Consider the following 27,157-nt stretch of genomic DNA (forward strand, 5'->3'; position numbering starts at 1 on the left):
TTACAATATATAAGTTTGCATAAAGAGCTGAAGAAACCAATCAACAGGTTTATACTTGCTAACAATACTATTTACACACTCAGCAAGAAAGGCAAACTTGGCTTTAGTTAAAGAGATAAAACTTCTGTTCTTAGACAGTTAAGTCTCCCTAAGGTCAACAGAAATGATATTATACTCCCTAGGACTACTGTCTGGAAAGACATGGTTTAATGGATGACAATCCTGGTTCTCTCTCTCATCTACAATGGCAAACCAAAGCATCTGGAGTTCGGCTCAGTTAAAATATCTTTATAATAGACACAAAATGTCCCAAAGTCCACACGAATTAGGAATTTTCAAAATATAAATGGGGGGGATGATGGATTGATAGTTAAGTTGGCAAAATGCTTGTCTTGAAAGCACAAAGACCTGAATTCAATCTTCCAGGAACCTTCCCCATTTTTTTAAATGCTGGGCACAATGGTACATATTTACAATCTCAGTACTGATGGAGGCAGAGACAGGTGAACCCCTGGGGCTTACTGCCAGCCTTGCCTACTTGGGAGTTTCAGGTCAATGAGGAACCCCCATCTCAAAAGCAATAATAATCAAGGCAGTAGATGAAAGTGAGGAATGACACTGAGGTTATCCTCTGTCCTCCACACACATGTGAATACACCACACACACACACAATACACCCTACTGTTAGAAAGATGTATATATGTATATGTATGTATGCAAATCTGTACATATCTTTTATGTAGAAAATGAAAAGCATAGTCAGGCATGGTTAGTACTTAAATGGGATAAAATGGGAAGTGTTTTGTTTTATTTAGTATCCAAATATACATAATTAATGCACTTTTACAGAATATAAATTAATTACTAATTACTAATTCATCCAGCAAAATGCTAGGGACAGATCACTGTGAATTAAAACAAGACCAGGAACAATGATAAGATAAACTATTAAAATGCTTCTAATTCATCTCTTTCTAAAATGCCGGCCAAAAAACCAGTGCCCCATGCCCACTTACCTTGCACCTTTTTCTACATTGTAGCAAAACTGCAGCAAGGATTTCCTCTCCCCAACCCCTACAACATCTCATTTGTCAACTCAGACATTGAAGTTCTCGAGGTAAGATTCTGAACCTCTTCTCTGCTATTGATTTTCACAGCAGAACAAGCATCCTGTTTCCTTCATTACTTAGTTTTTAAAGATTTGTTTACTTTATTTCATGTGGATATGTGTGTGCATGAGTGTATGTATGCCCTATTCATTCTGGTGCCACATCAGATCCCCTGGAACTAGACTGACAGCCAATCACAAGTCATACCATGTAGGTACTAGGAACCAAATCCATGTCCTCTGTAAGAACATGAGTTCTCTTATCCACTCAGCCATCTCTCCATATCCTCATTATGTTTTACTTTTGCTTTCCTCTGACTTTTTACCAGTCCAAGAAGTTTCACAAACAGAACCATCCAGCTATTAAAGCTTCTAATTAGCAATGAAAAATTTAAAAGTTAGACCAAGTCTAATTTCACTTCGAAGTTACATTTAATCATGCCACAGTATAAGAAAACACTTTAAAAGTATTTTATTTCACCAGGCAAGCTGTAAGGCTGACATCATTAAAGCCATTTTCTGAGGAAAGAATACCCAATGAAGTTTATAAAGGAAAACAGCTGGTATATTAGTTACTTGTGTTGTGTGACTAAATGCCTGACAGGATACAACGTAATAGAGAAAGAGCTTCTTCTGGCTTACAGCTGGAAGGTATACAGTCCACTACATCAGGGAAAGGTGTGGCAACAGAATTATGAGAGATCTGGTCACATTTCCAGGAAGTCAGGAAGCAGTGTCCCAAGCCTAAAACCTGAAGACATGCTCCAATGGCCCACTTCCTCCCTCAAGATCTCTTTTGCCTCCGAGATTCCACAACCTTCCAAAGCAGTGTCACTACCTGGTGATCAAGTTTCTAAACACATGAGGCTGGGGACATTTTGCATTGAAACCACCACAATTGAGACCTATTGATTGGCTCTAACACTTTTCAGCCATTCTCAGGACGGGACCCCAGTGAACGCTGTTTCCTGAGAGATTGTTATTCAGTAACTTCTCAATACTGCTTCCCCCTTCTTTTCTTCCTTTTGTTGTTGTTGTTGTTTGGAAAGCAGAAACAATGTTCAGAAAACATGGCCTACCTACCCCACTACTCCACGCACCCTCTTACCCCAGGCGTCCTCTTCTCCACACCCCATCACTTAGGTCATATCTATCGACAGTGACCCAAAATGGCCTCTTCTTGCATCAGGGGCCTTCACATGTGGTACAGGGGCTGGGGAAAGGCTTGGTGCCTTAGAGCCTGGCAGAGAAACTTTCCTTCCCTGAGGCAAACCCAGATATGCCCTTAATTTAATGGTATCTTCATTCCACATACTTTTCAGGGTTTCCTTCTGATTTCTACTGACCTGGCGCATGAGACATCCTCAAGACAACAGCCAAATCTCCACAGTTGGGGAGGTCTGAACCTGGTCAATAGACCATGGAGAGAACAGCCAACCCATTGATGGCTGGGTCCCAATCCCCCCAGGAAGTAAACATCCTTCTGTCCCACAGAACCTGGAAGATGAAGGCCATGCACCCTGGATGTTAAAGTCCTGTGACACAGTTCTCTCTGGAGCCCTAAGAGACCTAGAATGAGGCCGACTGAGTTAAAGGGCTGAACAGGGACAAGGCAGTAGGGATGGGATATATGTATGTCAGTGTATGCAAGCATGCTGTGTGTTTATAATCTGTGGATAAGAACGAGGCATACCAATCCACCCAGGTGGGTAAGGAACTTGTCTGTATCTGCACTGGCTCTGTGTGTGTGTGTGTGTGTGTGTGTGTGTGTGTGTGTGTGTGTGTATCATGTCTGCTCTTTAGAGAGACTCTTTAGTTGGATTTTGTGTTTTATGTTTACTATCCTGTTCTTAATTAATTAAAATTGTTTTCTATCAATGTCAGTCTCTGTGTGTGAAAGCGCCTGTCCTGAATTTATTTTAATAAACATGACAGAAAATGGAGTTAATTTTTTTAAAACTTTGGCAAAGACTAAAGTTCTACAGATATCAGTATTAAAAATATTAACCTTAGGGGCTGGAGAGATGGCTCAGAGGTTAAGAGCACTGTCTGCTCTTCCAGAGGTCCTGAGTTCAATTCCCAGCAACCACATGGTGGCTCACAACCATCCGTTATGAGACCTGGTGCCCTCTTCTGGTGTGCAGATATACATGGAAGCAGAATGTTGTACACATAATAAATAAATAAAATCTTTAAAAAAATATTAACCTTAAATCTTAACTCTTCCTGTGGTCATCCTGTGTCATTTGTTTATTTAAGTTTGAAGATGTGAACAAGGATTGAACAAAAATGGCAGTTCAGCTTACTAAACCTAGACAATTCACAGCTGACATTAGTGTTGTTAATCAGCTGGGTGAGATGGGACAGGGGAACAGGATGGGATAGCCAGGATGGATATGTAAAAATGAACAGAAACCACACCTCTGCTTGTACACCACTTAGGTTATTGGGGAAATGGAAGAGAACTGTTTAAGTGCTTAAAGCCCTGGCCTGGTTACTCCTCCAGCTTCATTCCCGTGACTTTCACAGCCACTCTATGAAGAATTATGATCCCATTTCATCGATGAGAAAACTGAAGTTAAAAGGAATTTATCACATAGTTTGGTTACAGCATAGGTGGAAACTAAGCCTGTCTTCCTGATTGCTACTGTGCTTTTCTCCAAAGGAAATAGGACTAGAAACAAATCAACACAAGCTGTCTTCTTGCCACGGAGTCAACTGCCTTAAGGCACACCATAGAGGGCTTACTCCAAACAAAGCCAGGCTAAGAAACCGCAATAGTTCACAGCGATTGTAATTTATTCACCTTTGCAGGCATTGCTGGCCATACCAGATGCCATCCTACGCGTTTGCAGAAATAAATGATAAAGCTGTAGTCATAGGATTCTTTGGAAAGCTCTTTTTGTATCAGAAAATGTTTGTTCTATGTCCACGATTCCATTTTGAAACATTACAATGTCAAATGCGCTGTTCATTAGTATTTTATCTTGCTCAGATGCTTCACTAATGGGTCTGCGAACTCCAAGCTATATATTCGTTAGAGCAGTTGACCTGACCCAGATTCAAGGGTTTTCGGGAGCGGCTTAAAAACATTCCAAAACATGCCTCTAAAGTGGATCTCTGAGAGTTCGAGGCCGGTATGTTCCAACGAGTCCTACTGAGTTCCAGGCTCACCCAGGCTAAACAGTCAGCCCTTACCTTTGGTGGAAAAAAAAAAAAATACACGAGAAGGGCAGTTTAGCCAGATCTCATTCAAAACCAGTTTGGTTTAACTTTAGCTCATCGCAACGAGATGGCCACAACTTGCGCGACGAATTTTGAGCCTCGGTGCTTGCCTTCTTCCCTCCCGCGGCGGAGCTGTCCGCGCCTGCGCCCTGAGTGCTCACCGGTGGCTGCGCGGAGCGAGTGGACAGCGCGGCGGTTTGTCTTTCCGAGCGGAGCCGGGAGCTCCCGCCTGCTTCGCCGCCGCCATGAGTCGCAGCTACAACGATGAGCTGCAGTTCTTGGACAAGATCAACAAAAACTGCTGGAGAATCAAGAAGGGCTTCGTGCCCAACATGCAGGTGAGGCGGGCAGCGGCCTGCACGGCTGTCGGCCGCGCTTCCGCCGCGAGCCGGCCTCCTCCGCCCCGCGCCGGCCGGGCCGACCCCCGCCGCCTCGGCGTCTCCCTCCCCAGCGCTGACGCCCCGGGGCGGCCCGCGCGTGTTTCCCTCTGGCCGTCCGAGGTAGCAGCCGTGGTCTTTTCCACGGTGGCACAGTTAGTCCGTACTCCCTCCGTTCCTCGTGAGTCATGCTGGTTACTTAGATGACGTTTATGGACGGGATTCCCCACGTTTAATTGGCTTTACCATAGCGACAATCGGCAAGGTTCAGGCTTGTAATAGCTCTTCGCGGAACGACCGTAGGGCCGGTCTGTGCCCATCTGGGACCTCAAGTCCAGTCCATTTCTTTTTCTCCGCCTGGATGATGAGGTTCAGCTGAAGACTTGGGAGCTGGAGAGCAGGGCCTGAAACCCTGGGCATGCCCTCTCAGCCCCCAGGCTGTTTATGCTCGCTCATGGCTTCTTCGTTAAAGTAGAGGAAGAAAACACTTGTGAGGTTTGGGCACGTGCGTTAAGTGACTCAGTCACTTAAGTGCCAATGGGAATGCAATAAAGGTTTGCAGTCCTTTGTCTTAGTAAAAAGTTTCTGATAGGCCTTGCATGGTAGCTCAGGCCTGTAATCCCAGCACTGGAGGCTGAGGATAGAAGATCCTACTAGCCTACTGTTAGAGGACAATGTAGGATACATACAGGGTCAGCCAGAGCAACTTATGTAAGACTGAGAGAAATCACAAAACTTGCTTTAATTTGACACTAGACGAAGCTTATCAAATGTCCTTGAGCTCCACATCACTTTGCAAGATACTGAGAAGAAAAAAAATCCACAGCAGTAAAGCAATGGTATTTTCCCTTTATTTTTGTGGAAGAAGGGGAAGTTGGTTAGTAGGTTGACTTGCTAATTATTTTTATTTGACACATGAAAATTATACATTATTTAGGAAACCATGTGGTTTTTCTTATAATGTATAAGTTGTAAAATAGCAAAATCATAATAGACATACCTCAGAAAGTTGTGAGCACTGAAGTAGCAGGTTGAATGTCTCTATCATAAATGTTGAGAACCAGAGGTGTTGTAGATTTTTAATTTTTTTCTGATTTGGAAATAGTTGCTGAGATTTCCCTGGTTAGACATTCCTAATTTGAACCCAGGTCTGAAATGCTCTAAAATCTTTTAGTTTATGATTGGAAGTTTTTCTCTTATGAGAAATAATATGAGAGTTTGATGCAGAATAAAGCAATACAAAGACTACATGGAGTTCATGCATTCTGACCACTGCGCCTGTACTTGATGAACTTGGGTTTAGACGATCTTCTTTGCCTTTCTGTTTTATCAGGTTGAAGGAGTATTTTATGTGAATGATGCTCTGGAAAAATTAATGTTTGAGGAATTAAGGAATGCCTGTCGAGGTGGTGGTAAGTACCTTAGAGACTGGTGTATGATTTGGGTAAAGCCTCCCTGTGCCTGTATAAGGAACTCAGCCAGTGTGGAATATTTGCAAGGAATGATCAAGACTTAAATCCAAAGCACCTGTTTGTTTAGCATGCTGCTGTGTTAAGGATTTGGACTCGGAGCTAGTGTGTGCTCAGATAACCTCACAGTAATAGCCAGTGTTACTGTTCCTTCTACACTCACTGTTTGTCAGGCACCTGTTAGGTACTTTATATTGATTGCCTATGCAGTGATCATAATAACTAAAAAGGAAGATATATATTACCTGTCTTTTGTAGATGTGCAGATTCAGTGAACTTAAGTGATGATTTTTTTTTTTTTTTTTTTTTTTTTTTTTTTGCTTGTTTTTAGACAGGATTTCTCTGTATAATAGTTCTGGCTGTCCTGGAACTTGCTCTCTAGACCATGCTGGCCTCAAACTCACAGAGATCTGCCTGCCTCTGCCTCCGGAGTGTGAAGTTGGTCATAACTTCATGGTGACAGAGCCAGAATTCAAATCTGAGTGCCTGATTTTAAAACCAGTACTCCTCTTCTCTTCTCTTCTCTTCTCTTCTCTTCTCTTCTCTTCTCTTCTCTTTATCTCTATCTATCTCTATCTGTGTGTGTCTCTGTGTGTGTGCTCGAGCTCTCACAAACTTTTTGGATGCATTCATTTTTATTAATGACACACTGTGATACTTGGGTAACGGTATATTGATGAAGTTCCTTGTTACCATCTAACACAGATTGCTTAAGTGTAGCTGCCAAGATTCATCTTGAGTGGACTCTAGGAGTGATTAATGATGGCCATGGGCAGGCACAGGACTGGAGTCTTTCAGTGCTTTGCTTTTATCAGCACTCCTGATTTTATAAAGAATGAAGTATATTAACTCCATTCCTACCCAAACTTCCTGATAAACCTGGGTATAGTTGAGTTTTGTATAGTAAGGATTTGAATTTTTTAATAAGGATTTGAAGCATCTCAGCTGGATCAAGGCCAGCTCTTACTGGTGTAGTAATTGACTTCTGGCTTACTCTACAGGATAGTTTAGATAGGAAGTGTAGTGCTCTAAAATGACACTCTAAAGTGATGGTAAAATACAAAACATCTTTTAGTCCTTTCCATTTCTTAGATTAGCTAAAAAGTTCCTTTCTTCCCTCACTTGAATATGTTCACTTGTGTTAAGTGGCACTGCTAGAGGCTTTGGATATGACTCATTGAGTGATATCCAGCCACGTGAACATTAAGACCTGAGTCAGGATCCCTAGTGTAAAAGCCAGGTGGCAGAGTACCTCTTTAAACCTACCACTTGCTTGGGGAAGGAGACAGGCAGATTCCAGAGCTTGCTGGCCAGTCAATCTAACCAGTAACTGAGGCCCAGATTCAGTCAGAGACCCTGTTTGAAAAAAAATAAGGTGGAGGGCTAGAGAGATGACTCAGTGAAAAAATGCTTGTTACACAACCCTCACAACCTGGGTTCAGTTCCTAGAAGCCATGTAAAAGGTAAGAGAATAGAACCGGCTCTTCAAAGCTGTCCTCTCACCTCCCTGCGCTGAGTATGCACACGCACCATGCACATGCTGAGTAGATATATTTTTACAAAGGTGGAGAGACATTGAGGAAGATGCCTAATATTGGTCTGTGGCCTCCACATACACGCACATGTGTGTGCTCACACACACACACACACACTTGCAAAGGGAGGAACCTGCTATCAAAACTGACAAAGCTGGACTTACTGTCCATCTGTCCTGACTCTCAGCCATTATTTTGTTTTCTCTGCTCTTCCCCATGGCCCTTCTTTGTCTTAGATTAACACAACTTCTGATTGGGGGTAGTTTTGTTTTGAAACAGTCTTGATCCCCAAAACTGGAGTTATAGATGGTTAGAGATGGTTGTAAGCTGCCAGGTGGGTTCTAAGACTCAAACCTGGATCCTCTGCAAAAGCAGCCATTGTTTTAACCATTGAGCAGTCACTCCAGCATCATAAAGGTTAATGGTTAATCTTTTCTACCCTTACTACATTTGCAGGCCAGCTTCTTGTAGTGTACACAGAATCCTGACAACCATGTCTGATTGTCCTGTCCCTCCTGGGAATGTACTGCTTCTTGAAGTCCCCTCCCCACTTTTATTTCAACTGTTGTTCTCTACTCTGTATCCATAACCACGGCTACTTCTTGTATGTAAGTAATGCTGAAAAATTTTTCTAAGACTGAGGTTTTTTGTTTTTTGTTTTTTTCAGGTGTTGGTGGCTTCCTGCCAGCCATGAAGCAGATTGGCAATGTGGCAGCCCTGCCCGGGATTGTTCATGTGAGTCAGAGTCAGAACCTTAATCATTTTTGTTGTGTAAAGTTTATTGGATGAATGAAGGGCTCCACCTAATTGATGCTGGTGTCCTTTAGATTGTGACCTTTGACTGTAGCAGTAAGCCTTAGACTTAGGAACGGGTCTGGACAGCCCCTCCATCTCCTAATCTAAGTGTTTGCAAACCTCTGGAATGGCTTTTATGGAGAGATTTAAATCTTGCCATTGTGTGCATAGTCCTTCACCTGTGTACCATTCTAGGTTTCACTGTGATTCTGTCTAAAGGGTAATTGGAAAAGAAATGAAGAGAAAGTTGAACTGAACAGAGTGAGGGAGGACCACCTAATTAGCTATTCTTGCAATGGTGGAGCAATGGCAGTCATTGCGGGAACTGGATGGTGTAAATGGGCCTCCACTAGCCTAGCATGCAGACTTCACCTTCAGAGGACAGTGCTGAGAAGCCGGTCCGTTTACAGACTTTTATGAGGCTTCTCAATGCTAGTTAACAATGCTGTGCATTGGAGGCTGGGGTGGTGATGAAATGTGGCATATGTGTTTATGAGCTCCTATTTCTAGTTGGCTCCATGTCCTCACCATATTTGACGTCTTTTCTGTCTGGCATACCAACTTTCACTCGGCCCCCAGTGTATGAAATGTACTGTATTAATGTCAAATAGATTTCATTTGTGAAATTCCTTATGACTTGTACAAACCATGACACAACTACAGTTTGCCAGTGTCTTAAGACAATTTAAAAAAGTAACAACACCTGTACTTAGTGTGTGATTCTCTGGCAGCCTGTTACTCTGCAGCTTTTCTGTTGGCAGTTTGATTTTATGAACAGATGTTGTTGACTGTGTTCAGCTTTGTGAACAGGAGTCCATAGACCAATAGAGACTCAGAGTCAAGGTCTAATCCATCAGACAGCCAGAGGGCAGAGTGAACAGCTGTGCTTTATGTCTCATTCTTTTCCAGCGGTCTATTGGGCTTCCTGATGTCCACTCGGGCTATGGATTTGCCATAGGGAACATGGCTGCCTTTGATATGAATGACCCTGAAGCAGTGGTATCCCCAGGTAAGGTGCAGTTACAGATTGTGTGGCTTCCTTTGTGAGACAGTGGGTTAGTGTGCATTTCTCAGTCATTGGTTTCTAGTTTTCTACATTGAAGCTGCTTATGGACAATTGGTTATGGACAAATATCAATCAAACCACTTACTGAAAACTTTGGAGATTTTTATCAGATGCCAGGGAATACCTGACATTATCTAAGTCAGCCCTGAGCATTATTGGGAGGAATAAATGAATTCAGCTTGACTCAGTACTTCCTCATATCATTTTTGTTTTAACACAAATATTTTTCATTCATTTTTAGGTTCATATATAACATGGCATGTTCACATGTGTCATTCTACATTGTTTTCATTCATTCCCCTCCCCAGCTACCCTTCCTCACTCCTCCAGCTGCTTCCTTTCTACCCCAGTTAGTCCACTCTCACCTCAATCTTTTTCCCTAATTGCCACCTCCCTTAAGATCTCTTCCTCCCCTCTCATGGTCCCCTTTCTATCTTCATGACCAACAAACGTGTGTAATACTCTGATACACATAATTTTAAGTTAGATTTCACATATGAAAGAAAACATTGGGTACTTGTTTTTCTGTGTCTGGTTTATTCTGCTTAACAGTAATTTCTAGTTGCATTCATTTTCCTGCAAATAGTATTTTCTTTATACATCCATTTGTTGATGGCCATCTAAGCCGATCCCATTTCCTAGCTGTTATGAATAAGGTCACTGTAAATGTGGGTGTGCGAGTGTCTCTGAGTGCATTCACCTGGAGTGGTAGAGCTCTGTTTTCAGGAACTTCTGTCCTGATTTCCATCTTTCCCCCTTTTCCCCCACATTGTCACCAGCATTTGCTGTTGTTTCCTTGATGATAGTCATTTAAGAGGTAAGGTGGAATCTCACCATAATCAGTTTTTGTGCATTCACCTCCAGCTGTATACCACCGTCTGTATGTCCATCTATGTATGATTATCAAATATGTTCATTGAAAATCTTCCTCAGCAAAAGGAGCAGTTTTGCTTTCAGAGTCTAAATGACAAATGAAAGCTTTGACTCGTATCTTCAGGTCCTGCCTCTGGCAGTGGTGGACTTGGCCTTCACTGTAAGAACATTTGGGCAGTATTTCAAACAGAATTAAAGACATGGTGGAAGGTACAGGAATACCACTGGATGTTGAAGTGGAGAGGAAGAGGAAGCAAAGATGCAGATATGTGAGCCCCCCAAGTTAGAGATGCTTCCCTGTCCAACTTCAGTGCCTTGAAATTTGAATTCTTTAAGGCTGAGCATGTCATCAGTGTTGTAAACAGGTGCACTTGAAAAGTGTATTCTGTGCTTGCTTCAGCAGCACATATACTAAAATTGGGTCAGTACAGAGAAGATTAGCATGTCCCCTGCATGAGGATGACATTCATGAAGTGTTCCATATGGGGGGACAGGCAGGGAGAGGGGGAGAGATGTGATTTTTATAACATGTGCACACACAAAAAGTATCACATTTGTTAGCTGCATTGTTCAGATCATCAGTATTAAGACTGACACTTGTGATTACCTCAAGAGATAATCAGATCACACAAAACCATTAAAAATTGAGGATGTTGGGGGCACGTGAAGATGGCTCAGTGGGCAGAATACTTGCTATACAAATATAAGGACATAAGTTCAGATCCCCAGCACCTAATAAAAACTGAGCATGGGTTGTACATCTGTAACCTTGGTGCCTGGAGACAAACAGATCCTGGGGTCTCAGTGGCTACCTACTCTTTCTGACACAGTGAATGCACACCTCTGTGTATGCCACAAACAAGAAAGGAGGCTGTGGAGGAAAAGACAGGCACACTGTTGGTGACACTGGATTGGTGAAGCCATTATAGAGAACAGTCCATAGAAATCCTTTTAAAAATTTAGGAAATTTAAAAAAAAAAAAAAAAAAAAAGGCTGAAGAGATGGCTTAGTGGTAAAGAGCACTTGCTGCTCTTCCAGAGGACCTGGGTTTTATTCCCAGCTCCCACATGACAGCACAACTATTTGTAACTCCAGTTCCAGGGCATCTGATACCCTTACACAGACATATATGCAGAACCAATGCACACTTAAGAAATAAAATTTCTTACGGCAAATTATTTTCTAAAGACATTGCACATACATTTGGATCTCTTGCCCCTTTTAATTCTAATAAAAATGAATAGTGCAATGAAAAAAAATAAAATTTCTTATGATTCAGCCATGCAACTTTTGCATATATTCAGGTGGAACTGAAATCATTACTTCAAAAAGGTATCTGCATTTGTGTGTTTACTGTAGCATTAATTCACAATAGCCAAGCTAGGGAAACAACCCAGATATTGGTTGAGGAATGAATAGATAGAGGCAATGAGAGTGGAATATTATTCAGCTTGAAGAAAGGAGATCCTGCCCATTTGGTAAAGCATGAGCAAAATAATCTAGACAAAGAGGACAAATGCCACAGCATAGAATAGTGGTTGACAGAGTAGAGGGAGGGTGGAGAGTGCTGATTTGGGAGATATTGGTTAAAGAGTTCAGATTATAGTTTAAGGTGAATTACAGTCCTGGAGACTTAATGTACAGAAACAGTAACATACTTGAATCTGTGAATTTGAAATCTGCTATGACATCAGGTCTTGGGTTATCTTCGCAGGAAGAAGGGGAATAATTGTGTGAGTGATGGATATGTTAACTAGCTTAATTGTAGTGAGTGATGGTGTATATGCATATACTTCATATAAAAGTTGTTCCTTGTCACTCAATAAAGCTGGAGGCATGACTTTCAGAAATACTTAGATCTGAAAATTTTCAGTGAATTTTGGTATCTTAGTTAGGGTTTTAGTGCTGTGAAGAGACACCATGACACCTTTAATTGGGGCTGGCTTACAGTTTCAGAGATTTAGTCCATTATCATCATAGCAAGAAGCATGGCAGCATGCAGGTAGACATGGCACTGGAGAGGGAGCTGAGAGCTCTACATATTGATAAACAGATAGCAGGAGACTGAGCCACACTAGGCAAAGCTGGAATATATAAGACCTTAGTCTGCCTCCACAGTGACACACCTCCTCCAGCAAGGCCACACCTCATAATAGTACCACTCCTTATGGGCCAAGCATTCAAACACATAAGTCCATGGGGGCCGTTCCTATTCATACCACCACAGCTGGTAATCCAATTTTTGTATGCAGATAGACTATAGCCTTAGATGCATAAATTAGGAAAGAAGGGGGCTGATTTTTTTTTTTTTTTTGGTTTTTCGAGACAGGGTTTCTCTGTGGCTTTGGAAGCTATCCTGGAACTAGCTCTTGTAGACCAGGCTGGCCTCGAACTCACAGAGATCCGCCTGCCTCTACCTCCCGAGTACTGGGATTAAAGGTGTATGCCACCAACGTCTGGCATAATCTTTTATTTTTTTTTATTTTATTTATTTGCCAGGCAGTGGTGGCTCACGCCTGTAATCCCAACACTCGGGAGGCAGAGGCAGGTGGATCTCAGTAAGCTTGAGACTAGCCTGGTCTACAGAGTGAATTCTAAGACAGCCAGAGCTGTTACATAGAGAAGTCTCAAAAAAACCAAAAAACAAATAAACAAAATTACTTATTTAATGTGTGTGGGTGTTTTGCCTACATGTATGTCTGTGCACCATGGGTGTGCCTGGTACCCGGGCAAATCCAGAGGAGGACGTAACAGATCCTTTGGGACTGAAGTAGTTTGTGGGTGTTGGGAATCAAACTGGGGGCCTCTAGAAGAGCAGGCAGTGCTCTTAACCATTTGGCCATCTCTCCAGCCTCCTGGAATATCTTTAAAAGTTGGAGAAATTACAACAATTTAGATTTGCAAAAGGCAAAACATTGGAAATTGTTTTAAAAAAATGAAAGTGCATAGTAGGGAAGGTTGGCTGTTTGAGAAGACTTAACAGAGCTGACCAGCCTCTGATGTGAGTGAGACAGAAATGGTCGTGTTACTCCTTTCCATTCTGTCTGCCATATTCCCACTGTTAGTGAAGTACATTTGTGGATGTGTGACTCGAATTCTTTTGGTGCTGGCAGACTTGATCCAGCAGAGAGCCACTTTGGTGGCTGCATTGAAACATGCTTGTCTTTAAGAGAATGTGCATCCTTTTAAGTCCATATTAATAGTAAGGAACTTCAAGTAATGCTCTGATTGTCTGATTATTTTGCTAATATTTGACTTACCTTCTGTGTTGTAGGTGGTGTCGGATTTGACATTAACTGTGGTGTCCGCTTGCTAAGAACCAATTTAGATGAGAGCGATGTGCAGCCTGTGAAGGAACAACTTGCCCAGGCTATGTTTGACCACATTCCTGTTGGGGTGGGATCCAAAGGTGTCATCCCAATGAATGCCAAGTAAGAGCACGGGATTCTGATTAACAAAAAGGGAGAGGGAAACCACGGCTCAGCTTTGCCTCCAATTTAGACACTGACTCAGTCACTTCTTAGGACGTACAGATTAGTTGCTTTTGAAGCCTCAGCTCCAGCCCATGTTCATTAGAACAGTCCTTCAGCTAGGCTTGGTGACATACACCTGTAATCCTGGCCTAAAGGGGGGCTGACATGGTAGGATCATTTTAACCCAGGAGTTCAAAGCCATCCTGGGAAGCATATAAAACCCTGTACCTAAAGTTTAAAAAGAGAAAGCATGCAGCCAGAAAGAAAGATGACTCTAGTTAAGACTACAAGCTGCTCTCCCAGAGGCCCAGCACCTGTATAGCAGCTCTCGGCCATCTGTAACTCCAGTCCCAGGGCAGCTGACACCATGTTCTGACCTCTGTGGATACTGCATGTACATGATGCACAGATGTATGTTGGGGCAACTCCCATAAACATAAAAATTAAGAAAAAGAAAGGCAGTCCTTGATGTAGAATACTTTAGAATAACAGCTCTTTCTAAGCATGAGGCACTGTGCCCAATACTTCATTCAGATGATGACCACTGCTAGAAGACAACAAACTAAGAGAAAGAAGTGACGGGAGATTAAGTTTGGTAAGTGATGTCAGGGTTCAGACTGAAGATCTTTTGCCGTGCAGACAGACTATATTCTGAGTAACTCTCAACGAAGCCATTTATCTACAATCTTCTTTTTGAATGATGGCACTGAATATGTGCTTTATTTAGGTAAGCAGTGCAATAATATAAGGCTACAGTGTTCCTATCTCTTGGGTACCTACTGACAGTGCTATACTGCTCATGCAAAACAGTACACCTTACAATTGGCAGGATCTTCTCTACCCTAAACTCCAGGTCCCCTGTCTCAGCCTCCTAAATGTTAGGGGGGTGGCAGGTATATACCACCATATCTAGATCAAATGATGTACTTACCAAGTGTAAGTCAAAGGTGTTTCTTTGACATCTGCATTTTATGAACTTTAAGTCTGTATGCATACATTAATGCAGAAATGCTGTTACCTGTTACACACTCCCTTCCACCACAAAAAGAAAAACACATGAAGGAAAATTAATTTAGAAGCCTGTCCTTTGTTTTCATATGACCCCTGTGTCACCCACTGTGAAAATCATACATGTAACAATGTGCAATTGAACATGAAGCATCTTTACATATATTTCAGGTAAAGTTTTATCCTAATTCATTTTGTTTGTAAAGCATTGTCATCTAGGGTAGTGGGGAAGGGAGCAATCTCTTCTGCTGTGTGAGAAGCCTGCCCCTTGGGGGATGGTGGAGCATCCTCTCTGTAAGCATTTCATGTTTGTGCACTACAGCTTCAAAGTGCAGGTGCAGCAAACCCACAACGCTTTGCTGAAAATACACCTTAAAATGTAACCTGTGTCACTTGAGGAAATTCAGATACCGTTATTATTTGACTAATTTTTTCATAAGTTATTAGTAAAGACATTAATAGAGGTAGATGGTAATATCTGATTAAGATTACAGCTTGTATTTGGCTATTTAATTGCTCCCTTATGGAATTCAGAATCCGAGAGGCAGATGTAATATAAAAGAAAATAATAATTGAAAAATACATCACATGGGCCAATGATATATACTTCAGTTGGTAGAGTACTTAGGTAGTATGCATGGAAACTGAGCATGCTGTGTCCACACTTGGGAGACAGAGACAGGAGTTTCTGGAGTTAAAAGTCATCTTTGGCCACATAGTGAGTTCAAGGCCAGCCTGAACTATATGAGAACCATGTAAATGTCAAGTGGAACTGTCATCATGTTTATGACACTATCTACATTTTAAATAGTAATCATTTATGTGACTACTTTACTCAGAAACAAAAACTAGAGAACATAAACTCTGGTGCAGGAAATAGTAATTGTCACATATTCCTATGTTCTTTGAGGTGTGTTTCTTCCTGACTTTTGGTTGTCCTTTGCTATGAAATGACTTGCATTTCCTTACTCACCCCCCAGAGACTTGGAGGAGGCATTGGAGATGGGTGTGGACTGGTCTCTGAGAGAAGGGTATGCCTGGGCTGAAGACAAGGAGCACTGTGAGGAGTATGGAAGGATGCTGCAAGCTGACCCCAATAAGGTCTCACCCAGGGCAAAAAAAAGGGGCCTTCCTCAGGTAAGGGTCTACATGCTGTTTCAGCTTTTATCAAGGGAAGGAATCTGTATCTTCTGTTTAACAAAAAGTACATCCTTGGAGGTGTGTGTGTGTGTTTGTTTTTTTATGGTACATCAAAAAACACAAATCTGTTTGCTTGTGCATCATTTTTCTGAAACATTATCCAGAGCTTACAGATATTCATAAATGATTGTGTTATAAGTGGATAGGAGGAAATGGATATGATTATGATACTTACAAAGTACATCAGAATTTAGATATTTTGTAAAAAATTATTTATTTTTTGGAAAAGAATGTAGGGCAGTGAGATGGTTTGGTGATGGAGGAACAAGCCTCACAAGGTGGAAGGAGAAAACTGACTCCAAATGTTGTCTTCAGGCCTCTACATACATGCTGTGGCACACGTGCCCACAAACATTGTACAGATGCAATAGTAGTAATAAAACAATCTCTTTGAATTGGTGAATGATTTTGGTACCCAACATGAAAAATGATATATCATAAATCATTTCAACCTGGGGCTTACCTGAGAGTAAGCATTCTTCCTATAATCTGGCCCTTCTTGGTGATAATTAAAGCTTCTATAAGTCATTAATGGCTTGGGGTTTGGGACTTTTATAAGTACTTAAGCATATGTTATTCTAGACCTTGTGCAGCCCACATTATTTTTGTTACATGTTGTAATAAGAATTTAGAATTTTTTTGTTACTTAAGACACTTTGTATGGTTATTTTGTTGTTGGCTTGATTTTACCTATTTGTTTTTATTTTTAACTAGAATAGAAACTATTTAATCAGACATTCTTACATTTACAGTTGGGGACCCTGGGAGCAGGCAACCACTATGCAGAAATCCAGGTTGTAGATGAGATTTTCAATGAATATGCTGCTAAGAAAATGGGCATCGACCATAAGGGGCAGGTGTGTGTGATGATCCACAGTGGAAGCAGAGGCTTGGGCCACCAAGTAGCCACAGGTATATTCTAAACCTAATTTTTACTTGAAACCAAATGTATGTTTTTTGTTTGTTTGTTTTTTCCAAATGTATGTTTTGTGGGGAACAAGATAAGAGAGTTAATTGAGCGATGGAAAAACATTGTATGGTTTTTTAATGTGTGGCTCTCTTTACTTGTGACTCTGAACAAACTAACAATTCCATTGGACTTTTCTTTTCTAAAATAAAAAAAAAATAGGTATCGAGGTTAGTGAAAGCATTTAACTGCATGTGGCACTTAGGAAGCACTTAGTAATAAACTAGCACTGTATTCACCGTTGGGGGTTAGTGCTGACCATTTTGACCTTGATAGTACATGGACCATGGAGTTTAGGTCAGTGCTCATCCTGTGAGCCTGTAGTACTCAGCTAGGTTAGGGATTTTGGTGGGCTGGGTTTTAAAGTAGGTACTTGACCTCACTCTGATGGATAAGATTGTGTTCATCAAGAAAAAGAAGGGTTGGAGAAAAAGCTCATTAAAGTGTGGGGTCCCTCAAGCCCACAGAAGAAATGCTAGGCATGGTGGTGCACACTTGTAACCACTATATTGGGGAGGCAGAAACAGGCAAATGCATGGAACTTTCTGGCCAACCAGCATAGCCTGATTGTCAAGTTTTGGGCCCATAAGGGACCATGTCTCAAAAAAAAGGGCACCCAAGGAAAAACACTCAAGGTTGACCACTGGCATCCACATGAATACTCATCTAAACCCTACACCACCACCAAAGACAAAAAGTAGTAGTTGATAAAATATTGTATGAAATAATATGTTTAAAAAATATTCAGAGATGGCTTCATAGACAGTACTCAAGTTAGGCCTTGGGGTTTGAATAGTAACATGTAGAGGACATTTCAGGACAAACAAGCAGCAAGAACAAAAGCAAGGAGCAGGGAAATAGGTGTGTGGATGACTTACAGGCACTAGTGACTGTGAGACAGTACACACACATGGAAATTATAAATGTCAAATCTCATGTTATAGTTCACCTTACAGCTGTATCTTACCTGTAAGAATCAGTCATCTCTGCCAGACTGACCCTTTAGTTTAATCTAACAGACATATGAAGCACTGACTGTGGCTTTCATGCTGAGAAATTCTCCACATTTAGTTGTAAGGCACTGAAAATTATGTTTGAGACATGTTCCACAAACTATGGTCTCCTCATTCAAGACTAAGCAGGAGCATATCTTCAGAGTGGCCTGAACAATGTAGATAGTTGGAAAACAAATGGGCTACAAAGTGAGACCCTGTTGTTTTTGTTTTTTTGTTTTTTGTTTTATAATCTATTTAAAAACCATGATGATACGAAAATATCTGCTGTTCTCATTTATTTACATGTTGGGAAGGGAGTAACTAAACCCATGTTGCTATTAGTTGTACACATCCCATTTCAGGTTTCTAGAGGTAGATGCTATCTGTACGTCCCACAAACCTGTGTCACCTTACTCAGAAGATTCTCAGGAGACATCTTTTTTAAAAATTCATTGAAAGATATTAGTTGTATGTATGTGTGCCTGCTTGTCTGTATGTGCACAATGAGCATACAGTGGAGGCCAGAAAAGGGTTCATATCCCCTGGCACTGGAGTTACAGGCAGTTGTGAGCCACTATGTGGGTACTGGGAACTGAACCCAGGGCATCTGCAACAGCAGCCAGTACTCTTAATGACTGAGCCATCTTTTCAGCTACAAATACATCTTGATTGAACAAATAGATGAACTTAGACACACTTAGGGTTCTGTTTTGAATTTGAATGTTCACTGTCTTTCTACAGTAAGTCGGAATAATTTAAGAGAAACCTACCCGAGCTGACCTAAGGCTCTGTTGTTCCAGATGCACTGGTAGCTATGGAAAAAGCCATGAAGAGAGACAAGATTATAGTCAATGACCGACAGTTGGCTTGTGCTCGGATCGCGTCCCCAGAGGGGCAAGACTATTTGAAGGGAATGGCTGCAGCTGGGAACTATGCCTGGGTTAATCGCTCTTCTATGACCTTCTTAACCCGTCAGGTAAAGTAAAATTGCTCTCTTGGGATCAGGAAGTTAAGCATGTTTGGTTTTAGAAACTTGTATTCTAGATACTAGGGAAGTGTCTTAAGGCTTCAGTGTCTTGGGCCAGGATAGTGTCAGGCAGGCCTGGGAAATAAGAAAAGAGAGCCAGAATGACCCTCAGTTTGGCTTGAGTCTCAGCAAGAATGCATATGCTGTTCTCTGTGGTTGAGAAGGCTGGGGAAGAAGGCAGGCAAGATCCAGAGCAGCTTTTCTGCCTGCCTGCGGTAGACTGTGGCAAGCAGTGTGCTCTCCAGACCTGGAGAGAAGTAACTGCTGCTGTTGAATTCTGAAGTCCCCACTTACTTTAGAAATTTACTACCTGAAAGCAGTAAAATATGTTCTCAAGAGCTAGTGCTGGCTGCTTGTAATGGAAGCTTTTCCCCCTAGGCTTTTGCTAAAGTCTTTAACACAACCCCTGACGACCTGGACCTGCATGTGATTTATGATGTTTCTCACAATATCGCCAAAGTGGAGCAGCACGTGGTAGATGGCAAGGAGAGAACGCTGCTGGTGCACAGGAAGGGATCCACCCGCGCTTTCCCTCCTCACCACCCACTCATTGCTGTTGATTACCAGGTGTGTAACCCTGCATTTGCGTTTGAGCAGTGAGGTCATGATGGAGAGAATTGTACATCTAGGCTTAGTTAAGCAGGAAAACAACACGTGTGTGCACCAGTGATGCCCCAACCCATAGCAAGTGCTGTCTTAGTACTGTATTAGGTATGTTTTACTCCCCTGAGCTTATGTATAGCCGGAAAGATATTGGAGGCAGGACAAAGGTTAAACTGCAGTGTTTCTTTCCCTTACGCTTACGGTTTTACAGATGAGGAAATGGAAGTCCAGAGGGCAGATGCCTAGCCATGGATGAAAAATCCTAACAATACTTCCCTCTGATTTGAGTGGTTTTTTTTTTTTTTTTTTTTTTACTATGTTCAGTCTGTTGCAGGCCCTTACATCTTTCTTCTCTTTCTTTTCCCTAAGGGGTGGGGAGTGAAGTAATTCCTTAATACAGTTATTAGAGCATTGAGTTTAGAGGTTTAGGTTTCTTCTACAATTTTACAACACAAGAAGAAATTTCAGACATGAAAAGTATGTACCTTTCCAAAATCTATTGTTTGGTTTTGTGTACCCTCAGCTCACTGGACAACCAGTGCTTATTGGTGGCACCATGGGAACCTGTAGTTATGTTCTGACTGGCACTGAACAAGGCATGACGGAGACCTTCGGAACAACCTGTCATGGAGCGGTAAGGAGATGAAAAGTTAGCAATTTTCTCTTCATTTTATCTATTGTGCATTTTGACAGGTAAATAACTGATTGAGTTTAGTGAAATTGAGGTTTGAGTGTGTCATGACTATTTCTGCAAATGATTACCATAACACACTGTTTAGTGAACTGATTGGAGTCACCTAGAATCTTAGTAAGGACTTTGTAGGACCAAGTCCATCCTCATCAGCAAGTCCAGAAAATCCAAACTGGACAGTTACCAATGTAGCTGAGTTTACTGCAGCTGGCTTGTAAGCGACATAAGTGGCTGATGTACCACACTGACTGCATGGCCCCTTCCAGCAGCCCAATGGCCCTCACCACACTGAGTGCATGGCCCCTTCCAACAGCCCACTGGACCTGCTCATTTGCGCAGTTTGTTCCTTTCTCTTGGACAGTCCACTCTAGATTGTGCAGATGCACTCTTTGCAAATCAGAGCCCATCTGTTTCAGTGTGTTGGCTCACACCTTCTCAGCCACTGTCAGTGAACTGTCTGTAGAGATATTTTAGGCTGTAGGGGGTTATACATTCTTCTACCACAGTTCAGCTGTGCCTTGTAGGGCAAGAATAGCCATAGTAAATAGCATTGCTATGTTTCAGGAATTTTTTACTAACAAAAAGAGGTGGTTGGCTACATTTATATTAAAGGACTAGTCAGTGCTACTTAGAATCATGCAAAATAAATAAATCTTTAAATATAAAATGCATTAGGTAGAAAGTTATTTTCAAAAAGGGTATGATGAGGCTTCTTAATAAAAGGTATATGATAAGGTTAAAGTAACAAAGATAGGGTACATGTGTGTGTCTGTGTGGTCATGGTTCCGAGTCTGACACTGGTTGTCTTCCTCTATCATGCTCCACCTTATTTTGTTTGTTAGACAGACTTTCTCACTGAACCTGGGGCTCACTGATGGCTAGACTGGCTGGCTATCCAGCTTTTGGGATCCTCCTGTCTCTTTCTCCCCGGTGCTGATCTGACAGGCATGTATAGGCATTCCTAGCTCTTAACTGAATGCTGGAGCGCCAAACTCAGGTTTTCATGCTTGCTCAGCAAACACTTACCTATTGAGCCACATTCCTAACCAGGTAGTTTTGTTTTAAAATTTTCTGTACTTTTCTTTCTTTGGTGTGTGTGGGTATGCCAGGAGAGGGGTATGATGTGACATAGCATGGGAGTAGAAGTCAGGACAGTTCTGTGGCAGTTGGGTCTCTCCTTCCATGGTATGGGTTCTGGGAAATAGACATGGCAGCAAGCATCTTTTACCCACCTCACCATCTTGATGGCCTGTCAGGTTATTTGTTTTAAACTTTTTTTTCTTAGTAGAAGATAAAAATCAAGCCTCATACCACTAGTGATATGTGCCTGTAATCCTAGCTTCTCATGAGACAGATGTAGAAATGCAAGTTCAAGGCCTGCCTGGGCACTGTAAGCAGCATAGCAAGGCTTGGCTCAAAAGTGAACAGACAAGCCAGGCGAGATCGTTCAGTGGGTAAAAGTGCTTGCTGCAAGCCTAATGGCTCTCACTCCGTGGAGCCCTCACGTCTGTAGTCTTAGCACTCCTACAGCAAGATGGGTGGTAGAGACTATAGCCTAACTTAGCAGAAGCAGCACACCTGCTCTCCTGGAGTTCATGGCAGCAGCAAAAACAGGGGCCCGGCTTCAACTAGGCAGAACAGAAGTCTGAACATTGTCTTCTGGCCTCATGCACATGCCATGGCCCTTGTACATTCATGTGTATACACACTCACAACAATGAGAGCAAATGAGTAAGTACATATAGTAGGATGTGATAATAGTAAGAATTTAAATAACCAAGGAAAAGGCATATAATCCTAAGGGCTTAAATAATACTGGAGTCAAACAAAGTTTTAGTTCACAGTTCATAATTGAAGTTCATTCCTGCCCCGATCCTTTCTCACTCTAGGGTCGTGCGTTGTCCCGAGCAAAATCTCGCCGTAATTTAGATTTCCAAGATGTCTTAGACAAACTGGCAGATATGGGAATTGCAATCCGTGTTGCCTCACCCAAGCTGGTTATGGAAGAGGTGAGTGAAGCCCTGATGAATGTTTACCCTAAGGCTGTTAAGATTTATGTCAGTGGGCAGAAGCAGCAGTTTTTGGTATTACTTAGAGAAATGACTTGGAGTTTTTGATTATTTCAGTTTGGATGTTTGGGGTTTTGACTTTGCTTTGTTCTTTTTTTTTTTTTTTTTTTTTTTTTTTTTTTTTTTTTTTTTTTTTTTCTGTTTTGAGGAATCCATGAATAGAAGGTTTTATAATGCCTATTCCCCACCACCCTTGGTGTTCCTCCCTCTCCGACTACCATGCTCTGTTCCTACCCATTAAGACAGAGTCTAGCCTACTCTGGCCTTAAACTTGAAATAATCCTCAGCCTCTTAAATGCTAGGAGTTACAGGTGTGAGCTACAACTCCTGGCTTCTATTTTGGGTTACCTTGTTTTGATTTTATATTGTCTTTTGTTTGGAGATTTCTAAGCCTATAACAATTTTTACTGTTCATACATTTCTATCTACATTATAATGTTTAAAAGTAGGTTGAGCCAGAAAGTGGTTGCCCACATGCCTTTAATCCCAGCACTTGGGAGGCAGAGGCATGTGGATATCTGTGAGTTTGAGGCCAGCCTGGTCTGCAGAGTGTTCCAGGAGAGGCTCCAAAGCTACAGAGAAACCTTGTCTCAAAAAGCAAAATAAACAAACAAATAAATAAATAAAAGTAGGTTGAAAGGACCAGCAAGGGGGCTCAGTATGGTGACCTGAGTACCCTAGCTCTCATATGGTTGATGGAGAAAAACATGTTCCCTCAAATTGTCTCCAGCCTCCTCGTGTGCAGTGTAGCATGTGTGAATACACACAGGCAATAGAATTTAATTATAGAAATTTAGGAGTAATAAATATAGTTTTTGTTTTGTTTTCTTAGATTTTTATTTACTATGTATACAGTGTTGTGCCTGCATGTATCCCTGCAGGCCAAAAGAAAGCACCAGATCTCATAACGGCTGATTGTGAGTCACCATGTGGTTACTGGGAATTGAACTCAAGATCTCTGGAAGAACAGTCAATGTGTTTAACCTCTGAGACATCTCTCCAGCCCTAGAAGTAGTTTAAGATGACCTATTGTTAACCTTGATAGTGCAGTTATATACTTATATTTCAGTTTAGGAGCAAATTTGAAAAAAAGAAACATGTTTAAAGAGATAGTTTAAAGGAAAACTTGTGTTTAAATGATCTGCATGAATTTAAGAGACCAATCCCTCCCTTTATTTTCCTCATTTTTTACCACCACATGTCCTTGATGCTTTTTGAAGCTAAAGTTGTTGAATTTTATTTGTCCTTTTAAAAATGCAGCTAGCTCCTTATAAAGTTCTTGATGTCACTCTTTAGTCAGTGCTACCAGATGAGTGTCTTAGCATTTTGTCATAGTGGGTTTTTACATCTCTTCTTGCTGCTATAAATTAATTTGTGATAGGTATTTTCATTCTTGAAGCTTTTAATGATTGGAAGTCTTAAGTAGAATTACTGAGTCAAGCCTTATTTTTATAATTTATACTTGTTCTTGGGAGTAATACATTTGGTGGAGCTTTGGAGGCTGGAGTCCTGGTTCAGGGGTTAAGAGCATTTATTGCTCTTTCAGAGGTCCTGGGTTCAATTCCCAGTACCCGTGTGGTTTCTCATATCCATTCATAACCCCAGTTCAATTAACTCTGCCCTCTTCTGGCCTCTGCAGGTGCCACACAGACGTAAAACGTACAAAACACTTCTACACATAAAATAAATAAACTGAAAATAATCATCACAACTTAAAAAGTAATAACTTTAATTTAAAGGATGTTGCAAACACTAAGAAAAGCCGCCAACATTAGTCCAGCCAGAAATGACCACGGCTTTTCTGTTTTACTTGCCTCATAGCTTCTTTCATTCCTTGTGGTCCTATTAGACATTTGTTCTGGGTGATAAGGAAGACACAGTAGACAAAACTTGTTATAAACCCTTCCTGTGGAACTTAACAGACAGTAAAATCATAGTATATTAATAACAATGTAAATGCTGTCACGTGAAAGGAAACAAGAATGACTGGGAGGCAGGAAGTTTTAAGTAGGGTGACCAGGGAAGGCTTTGATGTGGTGGTACTTGGGTGTGGGCCTGAAGGACACAGGTGCCATGAGAGCAGTAGATACAAAACTCCTGAGCTGAACAGAATAACTTGAGGCAAACACAGCAAGGAGATAAACTCAGACCTGGAGAGGCACTAGACCTTTTGAGCTGTGTGTTCCCCGTCCCAACCTAGCCTTTGCTTTACAGACTTCCGCTTTTACTCAGAGTGAAGTGGGAAGAGAGTGGAGGATTTTGAGTGAAGAATGCTTTGATCTGACTAGTGTGACTATGCTAATGAGAGGAAAGAAACTGATGGTGCAGAAGAGATGAGGTGGATCACCTCTCATGTCTTTGACATGAGAGGGACAGGGCCCAAGTGAATTCCAGTGGAAGCACCTGGCTGTGTGTGGGTGGCACAATGCTGGCACTATCCTTAAAGTACAGCCCTGTGGATGAGAGGCAAGTTGTTTAGAATGGTTCACTAACAGAGATGGTAGGATTACGGTTAGGGTAGGGCCTGTATGGCTGGTTTAAGGAATGTTTTCATGGAGAGCAGGAAGGATCAGGAGCCCAAAAGTGCACTTATAGAAGAGTTGTGATCTCTGGTCACGGCAGGTTCTGGGGAACCTGCACAGAGTGGTGGAGATACACAGAGCCGGAGGCTTCACTGGATAATGGCATTATTCAGAATCATTGCAAGAGAGTACTAGTGAGTCAGGAGCTTCATGTCTGTCTCCCAAGTTGTGCCATGCTAGCCAATAACTGAGGTGAGAGCTTGTAGGTGGTCTAATGGTAGTTCTAGGGGAGAGAAGAAAGACTGGAAATACACATGAGTATGAAGGGGGACTCCTGTTCTTTCCAGGCCCAGTAACATGACCCAGTTTGAGAGGAAAAGAACCTGCTTCAGAAGGTTGCAGGCAAAAACTTCATTGGGGAAGATGCAGGATTAGTAACAGCAAGGGGAAGGAAGTAGACAGAGGAGGCATTCTGCCCACTGTAAGTGGTCCCAGGGGCCACAGTGAGAACAGTTCAGACATGGAAATGGGAGCTATGGTAGAAGAGCAGGCACACAGCCAGTCAGGGTCTGGGCGGCCTGCCCTGTGTTAGCAGGCATAGATGAGTTAGGTCCAAGGGATTAGCAGTGTTGTAAGACAGTGGGTGTGTGTGCAGGACAGGGAGTTTGTGTACATGCACAGCCACACATACTTGAAGTTATTTAGATAGACACAAATCTTTTGTAAGGAAAAAGTTACTAGTACACATTCAGTTAGAAGCTTTAATAGCTGCTGAAATAGAGAAATCATTTTGCTCATATTACTAGTCTGTCATTTGGAGCATTTCCTTCCAGGCAGAATGGTGTGTACACTTGAAACATGTTTACCACACTGCTTTTTCTTTTCTTTTTAATTAGTGCATGTAGTGTGTGTGTGTCAAAAGCAAGTGTCTGTGCCAAAGCACATGTGAGGGCCAGGAAGACAATTTAGTGGAGTCAGTTCTCTCCTACTTACATGTATTCCAGGATAAAAGTCAAGTCACCAGGTTGCACATTCCCCACTGACATCTCACTGGCCCCTGCTTTAATCATACAGATAATATATGGTTTTGAAGAAGTTTTTAGAAATGTAGGACCACCTGTTTATCTCACACCAGTAACCAGCACTGATTTGTTCATTTTTTTTTAACCTTTGCTAATTTAATGGACAAAAATATCCCAAGTATTTCTTATAATTTCAAGTAAAGCTTAGTGTTTTGAAAGATTCCCTATTGGTGAATTTTACAGTGTTCACTCCCTTCCCTATAGGCTCCAGAGTCCTATAAGAATGTGACCGACGTTGTGAACACCTGCCATGATGCTGGAATCAGCAAGAAGGCCATTAAACTGAGACCAATTGCTGTTATTAAAGGGTAGAGCCAAGAGCAGCAGAACCTCTGAAGTGCCCAAAAACTGACATCAGACTCAAGGTCCAAAGTGCACAGCTCTTGCTGTGTATGCCATGGTGGCCGGTGGAGAAGCTGCGGTTCCAGGAACCAAGGTTGTAAACTAGCCTTGCAGGGAACATGTCTCCATTTGGAGCAGGGCAAATGTGCCTCTTCCTCCTTTGTCCTACAGGTTTTTAGGAAAATCTACTGGGGTGTAGGGAAGGGTCAAGAAATTGCCTTACTTGGTCATACAAGTCTGTAATAACCAGAGTGGACTTCTTTACACCAAGCTGTTCTAGCCCAGTAGATATCATGAAAAATGTTTATTAAATATGGTTTGTGAATGTTTTCTTTTATGTCCTCATGTGTCCACTCATCTGTGGACCTCCTCTACACCCAGCAAAATCCCTTCTCTCACGGAGAGCACCAAGCACCTGAGGAATTGTAATCAGATGCTACATAAGTGTATAATGGGGTGTGTTGAGGAGGACATCAGGTGTGCTAGGAATAGGGGCCAAAGAGAAAGAAACTTTCCACAGCTTGTCTTTCTTATCCTAAATACAAGGCAGAGTACCTGCAGCGTGGTGTCAGCAGACTCTGGGCCACTTTGAGTAATGCTCTGCACAGTGACAGCAAAGAGACCCGATGTGCCCACAGCTGGTGATATTAACGTTTGCGTCATGTTAATATCTTTAGTCATCTTGTGAGATTCTGTGTTGTAGATAGTGACCTCTTAAAGAACCCTTCC

General features: G+C 41.8%; 2 protein-coding genes and 1 pseudogene across 2 annotated transcripts in view; all 3 read left to right on the forward strand.

Moving 5' to 3' along the window:
* Bpifc (BPI fold containing family C) overlaps positions 1-2,987 on the forward strand; it is a 39,378-nt gene extending 36,391 nt beyond the window's left edge. Inside the window, exons 14-15 of the mRNA XM_027392486.2 lie at positions 1,042-1,118; positions 2,432-2,987. Of these exons, the coding sequence (XP_027248287.1) occupies positions 1,042-1,118; positions 2,432-2,554 (200 nt within the window). The 3' untranslated portion in view covers positions 2,555-2,987. The remainder of the gene's footprint in view (positions 1-1,041; positions 1,119-2,431) is intronic.
* A 1,489-nt stretch (positions 2,988-4,476) lies between these two features.
* On the forward strand, positions 4,477-26,758 carry Rtcb (RNA 2',3'-cyclic phosphate and 5'-OH ligase). Its single transcript, XM_027392487.2, has 12 exons — positions 4,477-4,672; positions 6,045-6,123; positions 8,383-8,450; positions 9,420-9,519; positions 13,724-13,880; positions 15,911-16,067; positions 16,883-17,042; positions 18,893-19,068; positions 19,498-19,686; positions 20,246-20,356; positions 22,303-22,422; positions 26,291-26,758. Exons 1-12 carry the CDS (start codon positions 4,580-4,582, stop codon positions 26,396-26,398), a joined length of 1,518 nt encoding a protein of 505 aa, XP_027248288.1. The 5' UTR covers positions 4,477-4,579; the 3' UTR covers positions 26,399-26,758.
* LOC113833038 lies at positions 10,837-10,937 on the forward strand (annotated as a pseudogene).
* Positions 26,759-27,157: the final 399 nt, after the last annotated feature.

Source organism: Cricetulus griseus (genome assembly GCF_003668045.3).
Source record: "Cricetulus griseus strain 17A/GY chromosome 1 unlocalized genomic scaffold, alternate assembly CriGri-PICRH-1.0 chr1_0, whole genome shotgun sequence".
Taxonomy (NCBI): domain Eukaryota; kingdom Metazoa; phylum Chordata; class Mammalia; order Rodentia; family Cricetidae; genus Cricetulus; species Cricetulus griseus.